The 11,461-nt window shown below is 54.2% G+C and overlaps 2 protein-coding genes across 2 annotated transcripts in view; one reads left to right on the top strand and one right to left on the bottom strand.

Moving 5' to 3' along the window:
- ICAM5 (intercellular adhesion molecule 5) overlaps positions 1 to 1,056 on the top strand; it is a gene marked incomplete in the record, with an annotated part of 9,857 nt that extends 8,801 nt beyond the window's left edge. The window contains 1 exon segment of the mRNA XM_027765558.1: positions 604 to 1,056. Within this exon segment, the coding sequence (XP_027621359.1) occupies positions 604 to 887 (284 nt within the window).
- Positions 1,057 to 7,277: 6,221 nt separating this feature from the next.
- ZGLP1 (zinc finger GATA like protein 1) lies at positions 7,278 to 11,436 on the bottom strand. The gene is made up of 5 exons (XM_006161555.2): positions 11,300 to 11,436; positions 10,331 to 10,690; positions 8,225 to 8,340; positions 7,768 to 7,861; positions 7,278 to 7,591 (listed from the first exon to the last, which is right to left on the bottom strand). Exons 1-5 carry the CDS (start codon positions 11,434 to 11,436, stop codon positions 7,462 to 7,464), a joined length of 837 nt encoding a protein of 278 aa, XP_006161617.1. The 3' UTR covers positions 7,278 to 7,461.
- Positions 11,437 to 11,461: the final 25 nt, after the last annotated feature.

Below are 11,461 nucleotides of genomic sequence, written 5' to 3'. Positions count from 1 at the left end.
CACCACGTTGCGCGTGTCCGGTAAGTGGCGGGACTGGGGGGTGCGGGGCCCGGGGCACCCGACCTCGTCTCCGCCTCCCGCTCAGTTGCCGGCGGAGGAGACCGGTGTGGGTGAGAGTGGAAGTCAGGGGCACCCGCTAGGTGGCGCTGTCGATGGCGGGGCGGGGGATGGGAGGTGGAGGGTCCCCCCACTGCGGAGCTCAAGCAGAGGGACCCTAAGAGCTGCGACTACTTTGGGGAGGGACTTATTAGCATAGGGGGCGTCTGCGTGGGGGAGACTAGGCCTCTATGGGAAAGGGAGATGGGGAGGGGTGACCCCATCCTCCCCTCCAGTCCTGTCAATCCTGGGGCAGGGGTCTTCCTGGGGTGGAGGGAGACTAACCCAGACCCCCATCCTTTGGGGTTTGGAAGAGTGGAATGTCACTAGGATTTCTCGGGCTAGGGGAGGGTGTCTGTTGAGTCTGGGGTCTCCCAACCAGCGCTAGGAATGACCTTACTGGGGGGTCGTTGACCTGGCGCCTCCTGGTGGGGAGAGGACAGAGGTGGCTCTGGGTGGGGTGAGCCGCGAGCTCGTCCCCCCTCCGTGAGGGTCTCCACCCCGCAGGTCCGTGGCTGTGGGTCGCCGTGGGCGGCGCAGCCGGGGGCGCGGCGCTGCTGGCCGCGGGGGCCGGCCTGGCCCTCTACGTGCGGTCCACCGCCTGCAAGAAGGGCGAGTACAACGTGCAGGAGGCGGAGAGCTCGGGCGAGGCCGTCTGTCTCAACGGCGCTGGCGGCGGCGCCACCGGGGACAGCAGCGCGGAAGGTGGACCGGACGCGGGCTGGACGCTGGGGCCGCCGAGGCCCACCGCGGGGGGCGAGGTGTTCGCCATCCAGCTGACATCTGCGTGAGCCCGCTCTCCACTCCCCGCGGGCCGGGGGACGCCCCCCAAACGCACACGGTGGGGGGGGGCTTATTTATGGCTCTATTTATTTATTTATTCATTTATTTATTTATTCAACTCCAGGGGTGTTACCCCCATTTTCTACCCATTCCCCCTAATAAAGTTTTTATAGAGGACTCAAGGTCTCTGTGAGGTCGAAAGAGCCCAGCATTCAAATCCTCACTTTGCAGGTTATTCATTCAAAAATAAATAAATAAATAAAAGGGCTGGCACTGTGGTGTGGTTAAGGCAGCTGGATACCACATAGTTGACTAGGGGTTCGAATCCCAGACCTGGTGGCCTGAGAACTGCCAGGCATATATGCATGCATGGGAGTCTCTCTCTAGGGAGGGTATTCACCCTGTAAAAAACCAAAAACTAGCGGCTGGCAGATGGCATAGCAGTTACATCATTGGACTCCTCACGGCTGACACCGGTTCGAGTCCTAGACCCAGTGGTTTGAAAATCATGCCAGGCACATGTGTATTTGTGCCCAAGATCTTGGGAGGAGAAGGGATTGTGGTGTGGCCATCCCCCAGGGGGTGGTTTCTCACTTTCCTTCTCACTATCTCTGTCTCTCTCCATCAAGCACATGCACCCTAAGGCAAAAACCTTTCAAAAAACAAACCCTATAAAACCTGAGTGACGGGACCAGCAGATGGTGTAATGGTTACCTCACTGGACTCCCATGTAGTGTCCTGTGGTTTGAGTCCCGGACCCGGTGGCTTAAAACTCACATTGGGTACGTGTGGGTGCGTGCCCAAGGTCCCAAGAGGAGAATGGAGGAGAAGGGATGTGGCATGGCCACTGAGGGGGTGATCTCTCAGTTCCTGTCTCTGGGGAGCACACATGCCCTATAGCCAAAAAAAAAAAAAAAAAAAAAACCAACTTAAAAATGAAAATAAATTAAAAAATAAAAACCCTGAGTGACTGAACGCCTACTATGTGTTAGGCAGGGTCCCAGTGGTCTTTTCGTGGTGGGACCTGGAGTTTATCCTCCCCACTGTGATTCCTGCTCTCATCAGACCCTTGGGCAGGGGTGGGGACCTGGCTCCTTCCTCCTCCTCCCGGCTTATCTCTTCCGCCCAGCAGGCTGCCCTCTGATCCTTGGAAGTGGAGCGAGGTGCTTCCCCCAGGCCTGGTTACCGGCACAGCCAAGGCTGCCAAGCTGGGATGGGTGGAGCCCCCTTGCTGGGGGGTCTTATCATTAGCCCTTGGCCTGACACCTCATCACAATGGATTAAAAAGTGGGTGATGACTACAACCCTCTGTCAGCCCTTCTGACTGATAGGGGGAGACAGCAGGTGGCATGGTGCTTAACGCGCTGGACTCCCACATAATTAAACCTGGTTCGAGTCCTGGACTCGCTGGCTTGAAAGTTATAACAGATAAATAAATAAATGTATTTTTAAAAGAGAGAGGGGGTCAGCAGGTGGTGTAACAGCTATGTTGCTAGACTCCCAAGTAGTCGACCGCAGTTCAAGTCCCAAATGGGTAGCTTAAACTCACACCGGGCGCGTGTGCGTGCCTGCCCAAGATCCTGAGAGGAGAATGGAGGAGAAGGGATTGTGGTGTGGCCATCTCCCCTGGGGGGTGATTTCTCGCTTTCTGTCTGTTTCTTCCTGGCAAGCGCACGCACCCTATTGTAAAAACCTCTCCAAAAAAATAAATAAATAAAATTGAAAAAAACAAAAAAAGAGAGGGACCAGCAGGTGGCATGGTAGTTAAGGCGCAGGATACTCCCACATGGCTGACCACGGTTTGAGTCCTGGACCTAGTGGCTTGCTTTCTCACTTTCTCTCTCTCACTCTATCTCTATTTCTCTGTATGTCCCTTTCTGGTCAAATTAAAGATAAAATGAATCAACCAATAAATAATTCTTACAGAAGAAAGGGAGAGAGAGAGAGAGAGGAATTGTGGTTAAGCCTCCATTTAGGGTGATGGTCTCTCATAGAAGAAATCTTTCTTGTTAAGGAGAGAGATTTTTGCTATAGGGCGTGGGTGCTCATTGGAGAGACAGAGAAAGTGAGAAGTCACAGGGGAAGGTCACCCTGCAATTCCTTCTCCATTCTCCTGTTGGGACTTCGGGCACATATGCGTATGCCCTCAGTGTGAGTTTCAAGCCACCACGTCTGGGACTTGAGCCACAGTTAGCCGTGTGGGAGTCCAGTGCCTCAACCATTGAGCTACTTGCTGGTCCTGGAAGAAATCATCTTTTTAAAAGTTCATCCAGGGGCCGGCAGGTGGTGCAGTGATTAAAGGTGTTGGATTCCCACATGGCCAACCAACCGCGGTTCGAGTCCTGGACCTGGCGGCTTGCTTTTCCACTTTCCCTTTCTCTTACCAGTCCAAAAAAAGAATTAAATAAATAATAATTATTTATATATTTTTAAAAAGGGGTCAGTAAGGGCCAGCAGGTGGTGTGATGGTTAAAGGTGCTGGATTCCCACATGGCTAACCGTGGTTCGAGTCCCAGACCTGATGGCTTGCTTTCTCACTTTCCCTGTCTCTCTCTTTCTCTCTCTGGTCAAATTCTTTAAAAAAATAATAAATGGAATAAATTAAATAAATAAATCTTTAAAAAATGGGGGGGGCAGCAGGTGGTTGGGAGCTCTGGACGCCCACATGGCCAACTGCGGTTTGAGTCCCACACCTGGCAGCTTGCTTTCTCGCTTTCTCTCTCTCTCTGTCTCTCTCTCTCACTCTGTCCCTATATGGTCAATTAAAGTGGATAAACAAATAAAGGAAATAAAGTGGGTAAATAAAGTTAAAAGGAAAAAAATAAATTCATCCAAGGCGGCTGGTCTTGTGGTTCCATGAGCAGGTCCCACCCACATGACCTAGTAGGTAGTTCGAGTCTTGGACTCGGTAGCTTGAAACACACAGCAGGCGCAAGTACACACGAGCCCCGGGTCTCGACAGGAGGGAGAAAAGGAGAGGGGGACTGTGGTGTGACCACGCCACACTGTGGGGGACTTGGTCCCTCTGTGTCTCTCTGCAGGTACACGCCCCATCTTGCAATTAAATAAAAAGTCCATCCCTCCAGTCAAGGGGTGTACCTGGGACAGCCTCCGTGAGCTTGGGTCTGTGTCGCCCGTGCTGCCTTAAAAAAACAAATTTGCAGGGCCAGCAGATGGCGTAATGGCTACATTGCCGGACTCCCATGTAGTTGACTGTGGTTTGAGTCCCGGACCTGGCTGCTTCAAACTCACACCGGGATCCTGTTGCCATAACCCCCAAGCCTCTGGCAGCCCTTCCCCCCAATCCGCCTTTCAACCGGGCCCACCATGATCAGAACAGACGTATACAGGGTACCGGCTGTCACGCTCACCGCACAGCACCGCTCCCCTCACCCCTACAGCAGAAGGAAGGAACAGCTGGGCCTCCTCCCTCCAGCCTCCCCCTCTCCCCTTCCTCTCCCAAAGGCAGGAACACAGAGGCCTAGCGGAGGAACCAGCCTGGATGTGCTGCCCCCCTGCAAAGAGAACAGAAAACGCAGAAGGGGCAGGCCTGGGCTGGGGCAGGCCTGGGCTGGGGCGGGCCAGCAGGTACCAGAACCACCAGGCCCAACGAGGTGCAGGCCCTGCCATCACCTGCAGTCTGGGTGTCTCCCAGCATTCCTGTGTCGGGACTTAACTGGGCTGTATCTTATTTTATTCCTTCATTCCTTCACGTTTAGGTTTTGGCCATAGGGCGCATGTGCTTACTAGAGACAGAGAGAGGGAAAGTGAGAAGTCACCTCCTCAAGGAAGACCGCCACACTGCTCTCCCTTCCCCATTCTCCTGCTAGGATTCTGGGCACGCACGTGTGTGCCCGCTGTGATTTTCGAGCCACCCACCACGTCCGGAACTCCAACAGTGGTTGGCCATGTGGGGTCCAGCCGCCTTAACCACCGCGCCCCCTACTGGCCCCACTTGGTTGTATTTTAAAAGGGATAACCTGGGACCAGCAGTTGGCATAATGGCTATGTCGCTGGACTCCCATGTAGTCAACTGCGGTTTGAGACCCGGGCACATGTGCTCACCAGAAAGACAGAGACAGAGAGACAGAAAGCGAGAAATCACCCCCGGGGGGGATGGCTACACCGCAATCCCTTCTCCTCCATTCCCCTCTCAGAATTTTGTGTACACACACACACCTGGCGTGATTTTCTTTTTCCTTTCTTTCTTTCTCTCTTTCTGCCTCTCTCTTTCTTTCTTTGAAGTTGACCAGAGAGAAACAGAGAGAGAGTGGGTGAGAAAATAAGCCACCAAGTCCAGGACTTGAACCGTGGTCAGTCAAGTGGGAGTATCCAGCACCCTAACCACCACACTGCCACCTGATCCCCCTCATTTTTAAAAACAATGATTTATTTAGGGGCCAGCTGGTGGCGTGGTGGTTAAGGGCGCTGGACTCCCACATGGCCTACCACGGTTTGAGTCCCCGATCTGTTGGCTTGCTTTTAGCTTTCTCTCTTTCTCTGGTCAGATTAAAATAAGTGAATAAATAAATAAAAATTAAATAATTCTTTTAAAAATTTATGTATTTGGGACCAGCAGGTAGTGTGGTGGTTAAGATGCTGGACACTCCCACGTGGCCGACCATGGTTGGAGTCCCGGACCTGGTGGCTTGCTTTCTCACTTTCCCTCTTTCTCTGTGTGTGCCTATTGCTCTCTGTCTCTCTCTGGTCAAATCAAATCAAATCGATCAATCAATCGATCAATATTTTTAGATTTTATTTATTTATTGTTATGATTCCACTTGACAAGAGAGAGAGGGAGAGAGAGAAGGCAAGCCTCCAGGCCCGGGACTCTAGCCACCGTCAGCCATGTGAGAGCCCACTGCTTTAACCACCACGCCACCTGCTGGCTCCTCTATTTTCTGAATAAACCATCCAGTCTTAGGTTATTTGTGTTATCAACACAACGCCTCCTTCCATCTGCTTGTTCCCCCCTTAATCGTCTCCTCTTCCTCCCCATTGGCCTCTTTTTCCCCTTTTTTCTTGAGAGATTTTTGCTATAAGGTGTGTGCACTTGCCAGAGACAGAGAGAGACAGAGAGACACAAAGCAAGAAATCACCCCCAGCAGGGATGGCCACACCGCAATCCCTTCTCTCTTCTCTTGTGATCTCGGGCACACACACGCACATGTGCCCAGCATGAGTTTTAAGTCCCCCGGTCCGGGACTCGGACTGCAGTCAACTCTGTGGGAGTCCAGTGACATAACCATTAAGCCATCTTCTGGCCCGCCAGCTGGCCTATTTGAAACTGCTCTGAGCTCACAGTCCTGTCTGCCGCAGGGCCTCCTCCCTTGCTGTTTCTTCTGCCCGGCGTGCCCTAACCTCCCATAACTACCATTTCGTCCCATGCACCCACCACCGTCTCTGAGAGGCCCATCCTGAGACCCTCGGCTAAAAAAGGGCCCAAGTCCTTCCTTTCTTTTTTTTTATTTTTCTTTTTTTACTTTTTGGAGAGATTTTCGCTATAGGGCGCGTGCGCTCGCCAGACAGAGAGAGACATAGAGACAGAAAGTGAGAAATCATCCCCCAGGGGGGATGGTCACGCCTCAATCCCTTCTCCTCCATTCTCCTCTCGGGATCTTGGGCATGCACGCACATGCGCCCGGCGTGAGTTTTAAGCCACTGGGTCCGGGACGCGAACCGCAGTTGACTACGTGGGAGTCCAGCGACATAGCCATTACGCTAACTGCTGGTTCCCTCTTTTTTTTATTTTTGAGAGGTTTTTGCTATAGGGCACATGCACTCTCCAGAAAGACTGGGCCACCCAGAATTTTTTTTTTTTAAAGAAGTATTTTATTTAACTCTCCAGGTGTGTGCACCCATTAGGGAGAGAGAGAGAGAGAGAGACAGAGACAGAAAGTGAGAAATCACCCCCTAGGGGGGATGGCCATGCCACAATCCCTTCTCCTCCATTCTCCTCTCAGGGTCTTGGGCACACACGCACACGTGCTTGGTGTGAGTTTAAACCACCGGGTCTGGGACTCGAACCGCGGTCGACTCCATGGGAGTCCAGCGACATAGCCATTACGCCAACTGCTGGTCCCCATTCTTGCTGTTTCTCCTGCCCGGCGTGTCCTCATCTCAAACAGTCCCACAGCTAGCGTCTTATCCGGAGGTCCCCATACAAACGTCACTTCTGCCAGGCCCTCTGAGACCCACGGCTAAGACAGCCCCAAGCTGTGTTGGTGTTCGCGTGTGTGCGCACACGTGTGTACACACGTACACGTGCCCTTCACACCCCAGTGAGAAAACACCTGCTCGCCTTTGCGGGGGGACACAAGGTGGAGCCCAGATCACACTACTTTGTCCTGAGAATCTCTGCTTTATTGTCACGGCGGGTAACACTTTATAGGGCGGTGCCAGCCACACCTGATGGGAGAAGGGGGCCCCCTGACACAGCACTTCTGGGGCCTGAGGTCGGGGTGTCCACCTCACTGGGGAGAGAGGAAGCCGAGCGAGGCCCTTCCGCACTCCTACCTCGGCGAGCGAGCCAGCATCCTCCCCTTCTCTCCCTGCAGAATTAGCGTGGGGGTGAGGAAGGAGTTATCCCTCCTGAGTGGGGCCTTGGTGGGGGTCCAAGGCCTCCCCGCATCGACCACAGAGCCTCTTGGGCTGGACGCTTTTCCTGGGCACCAGCCAGCAACTGGAGCAGCGGGTGCCGTATTTCTTGTACCTGGTTTGGGAGCACAAGAAACCGCCCTTTAGAACGCAGCAGGGGCTCAGAAACCGCCGTCAGGAAACTGCGTTCCCTACCAGGCAGGTGTGCGTCTTTTCCAATACCCCGGTACTAGCTAAAAGTGGACCGACGTGGGGGCCTCCCACCCCAACTCCCGCCTCCGCTCCGAGGACCTGATTCCACAGGCATTGCAGAGTGGGGTCCCATCCTCGGCGTCTCTCCAGAGTGGTGTCCTCTGCGTCCGACAGGAAGCACAGCACCGGGGCCCTGAAAGGTTGGCAGTCAAAGGGCAGGGGTCAGAGGCCAATGGTCTGAGCACAAGAGGCCCCTGTGGACATTGGATGGGGCATTTTTTTGGGGGGGGTCTCTGCCAAGGCCCCGCCTGGCTCAGTGCCAGCTCTGGGTGTTGCCAGATTTAAGTTAGAAGGAAAGCCAGGAAGGGAGACAGATGGTGTTGGCAGAAAAGGAAGCTGGGGGTGGGGGTGACTCAGCTCTGGGGGGGCACTGCGCCTTCTCCTAGAGGGGTCTAAATGGGGAAGCGCCATGTAAAAGGGGGCAGGGAGAGAGGGGGCTGGGGGCAGGGAGTTGGCCCTTCCAAACATTTCTAGCTCTCAAGGCTTCAAGACTCACCCAGGGCCTCGCTGCCTCCAGGGGTGGCCTCAGGTTCCCGGCTGGGGCCTGCTGGTGGTTCTGGTTCCGGCTCCGGCTCTGGTTCTGGTTCTGGGGGGTGGCTGCTGCAGGCCAGGCTGGGAGGGGGCAGACAAGGTGGCAGCTTTAGGGAGATCTGTATCCTGCCTGGGTTACCCCCAAAATGGAGATTTACCAGGGCTGGCAAGTGGCGTGGTGGTTAAGGGCACTGGACTCCCACGTGGCTGACCACGGTTCGAGTCTCAGACCCGGTGGCTTGCTTTCTCACTTTCCTTCTCTCTCTGGCCAAATTAAAAGGGATAAATAAATAAATAAAGTGGAATAAAATAATCCCACTAAGGCGCTGGACACTTCCACATGGCCAACCGTGGTTCGAGGCTTAGAACTGGCGGCTTGCTTTCTCACTTTCTCTCTCACTCTGTCCCTCTCTGGTCAAATTAAAAATAAAGTTAAATAAATAATTATTTTTTAAAAAAATGGAGATGTACCACTGTGAACAGGCATCTCATGTCTGGAAAACCTGGCTTTCTGAAGGCCTCTCATTAGGAAGGATGATCATTCTTTTTCTTCTTTTTTTCTCTTTTTTTAGATATTTGCCTTAGGGTGTGTGTACTTGCCAGACAGAGACAGAGAGAGACAGATAGTGAGGGAAAGTGAGAAATCACCCTTGTGGTGGGGAGAGCCATAATCCCTTCTCCTTCATTTTCCTCTCAAGATTGTGGCTATGTCGCTGGACTCTCACGTAATCGACCGCGGTTCGCGTCCCGGACCCGGTGGCTTAAAACTCACACCGGGCGCGTGTGCGTGCGTGCCCAAGATCCCGAGAGGAGAATGGAGGAGAAGGGATTGCGGCGTGGCCATCCCCCCTGGGAGGTGATATCTCACTTTCTGTCTCTCTGGCAAGCACATGTGCCCTATAGCAAAAACCTCTCCAATACAAGAAAAAAAAGAAACCGCTAACCTGCAAGCCAGTCTTCCAGGTTCCGATCTGGGCTCTTCCACATCCTTGCTGTGTGACCCTGGACAAGCTATGGCCCCCCTCTGCGCCTCAGTTTCCCCATCTGTCCAATGGGCTGCGTGAAGCTTCAGTGGGCCCATATACCTTGTTACCGGGAAAAACACAGGAGCTGTAGCCCTCGGGAGGGAGACCAAGTGTCGGACGGGGAGGTGACTTAGTGGAGTGGAGGGATGTGGTACCAGCCTGGAGTCTTGAGCAGAGACTGAGCCACCCGCAATTTTTTTTTTTTTAATAACTATTTTATTTTTAACTTTATTTTCATTTGACCAGAGAGGGACAGAGCAAGAGTGAGAGAGAGAGGGAAAGTGAGAAAGCAAGCCACCAGCTCTGGGATTCAAACTGAGGTTGGCCATGTGGGAGTCCAGTGCTCTTAACCATCATGCCACCTGCTGGCCCCCAATTTTTTTTTTTATTTTTTAAGAGATTTTTGCTATAGGGGACATGCGCTTGCCAGAGAGAGGGAAAGTGAGAGACAGAGAGACAGAAAGCGAGAAATCACCCCCGGGTCCGGGGGGATGACAACGCAGTCCCTTCTCCTCCTTTCTCCTCTCGGGATCTTGAGCACACACGCACACCAGCTTGAGTTTTAAGCACCTGGGCTCGGGACTTGAACTATGGTCGAACATGCGGGAGTCCAGCAATGTAACCACTGAGCCATCTGCTTGCCCCTGGGCCACCTGTAATTTAGGGCTGGTGTGAGGGCCCCTGAACGGTTGTCTGGAAGGACCATCCTGAGAACTGCCACACCCCACCACTGGTGTTGTCATAATTATTTGTATAAAGAGCACCCAAGGCCGGCTCCATGACTGGGATTAAAGCAGCTGGATCGCTCATGGCTAACCGAGTGGTTCAAATCCCAAACCCTGCAGCGTGAGAAACCGCCTGGAGGTGCAAGCTTGTGGGTGCCCCAAATCCCAACAGGACAGAGCAATGGCGAAGGGAACTGTGGCGTGACCACGCCCCAGGGGGGTGATTTCTCCCTCTCCCTGGCAAGTGAACGTGCTCTCTAACAAAAAATTAAAAAAGTAAAAATGGAAACTAGGCACTTTTTTGCCCCGGTCAGCCCCTACCTGTAGGTGGGTGTGATCCGTAGGCTGGAATCTGGTTTTATCTCAAACTTCAGAGTCACCCCCTGGAACCCGGGGTCTCCTTTCTCGGTGCTCCGGCGGGGCTTCAGTTGTTTCCGGGGTCTTCTCTTAGGTGGGGCCGCTGGTGCCCTGGGGGACTCTAGGCCGCAGCATTTTTGGCTGATTGGAGTCTGTACGGTCTTAGTGTTTCCGGCCAGAAGCAGGGGACCCGGGGTCCCTGGGGCCATGGGCTCACAGCAGGGCCCCTGGGGGTCCCAGGCCAGGGGCTGAGCCAGCCTCTCTGCAGACTCTTGGAGGAAGCGCAGGGTGGTGACAGAATCCTGGCACGCAGGCCAGGGGGACCTGGCGGACAAGGGGCGGTGTGGTCAAGCCCTTCCCCAGGACCTGACCGGGTGCGAGCGCCCAGAGCCCCAGAGCGAGCGGTGTGCCCTCGGGCAGGGTCACACTGTGAGGCGGTCGCTGTGAGGTTGAAATGTTGCCAAGTGATTGGAACAGTGTGAACCTACTGTGTGCACGCCAGGCCTCCTCTCAGCCCTTGCACACTGATTATCCATGTAATCCACCCAGGAGCGCAGGAGCAGGTGATCCTGGGATGAATCAGGATTTTAGCCCCGGCTGCTGGATGGGCTATTATTATTATTATGGTTGCTGTTGTTGTTGTAATCTTTACTAATATGTTAGCTTCCACAACCCCCACGTGACCAGGGCGGGGTGTGTGGGGTTCTCTATGTGTGGGGTTCTCTATAATGGCATCGCAGAGACTTGGGGGGGGGGGCATGGCCTCTGACCGCTAGATGACTCCGAGGGTCCTCGGGGACCTGAACTTGGTCTTTGAAAGTACCAGTAACTGACATGACGACCCCTAGATCACCCCAAGGACCAGCGGGCTTGGCGCCTTGCCCACCAGGCCAAGTGTCAGAGGGGCTGGGGGAGGCGCTGCGCCCTACCCACCTGCCGCCGGGCTGGAGGCATTGCGGGGTCCGAGGCTCGGGCTGGTTGGCGGCTCCTGGGGGCGGCTCAGGGTTCAGACAGGGCGGCGCCAGTAGCTCTCGCAGCAGGGGGAAATCCGGGGCCCTTTTAGCCTCCATCGCGCCCCTGCCCGGCTCCCCCTCC

The sequence above is a fragment of the Tupaia chinensis genome, unplaced genomic scaffold, assembly GCF_000334495.1.
Source record: "Tupaia chinensis unplaced genomic scaffold, TupChi_1.0 Scaffold138665_1, whole genome shotgun sequence".
NCBI lineage: Eukaryota > Metazoa > Chordata > Mammalia > Scandentia > Tupaiidae > Tupaia > Tupaia belangeri.
Note: the sequence above shows the minus strand (reverse complement) of the source record. Positions and strands in the feature narration are given on the sequence as shown.

Coding starts and splice junctions, on each gene's coding strand:
- ZGLP1 (XM_006161555.2), bottom strand. CDS start 11,436: ATGGAGGCTAAAAGGGCCCCGGATTTCCCCCTGCTGCGAGAGCTACTG. Junction 7,862..8,224: donor TGGAGGCAGCGAGGCCCTGG/GTGAGTCTTGAA, acceptor CCAACCTTTCAG/GGCCCCGGTGCTGTGCTTCC. Junction 7,592..7,767: donor TGCAATGCCTGTGGAATCAG/GTCCTCGGAGCG, acceptor CTCCCAAACCAG/GTACAAGAAATACGGCACCC.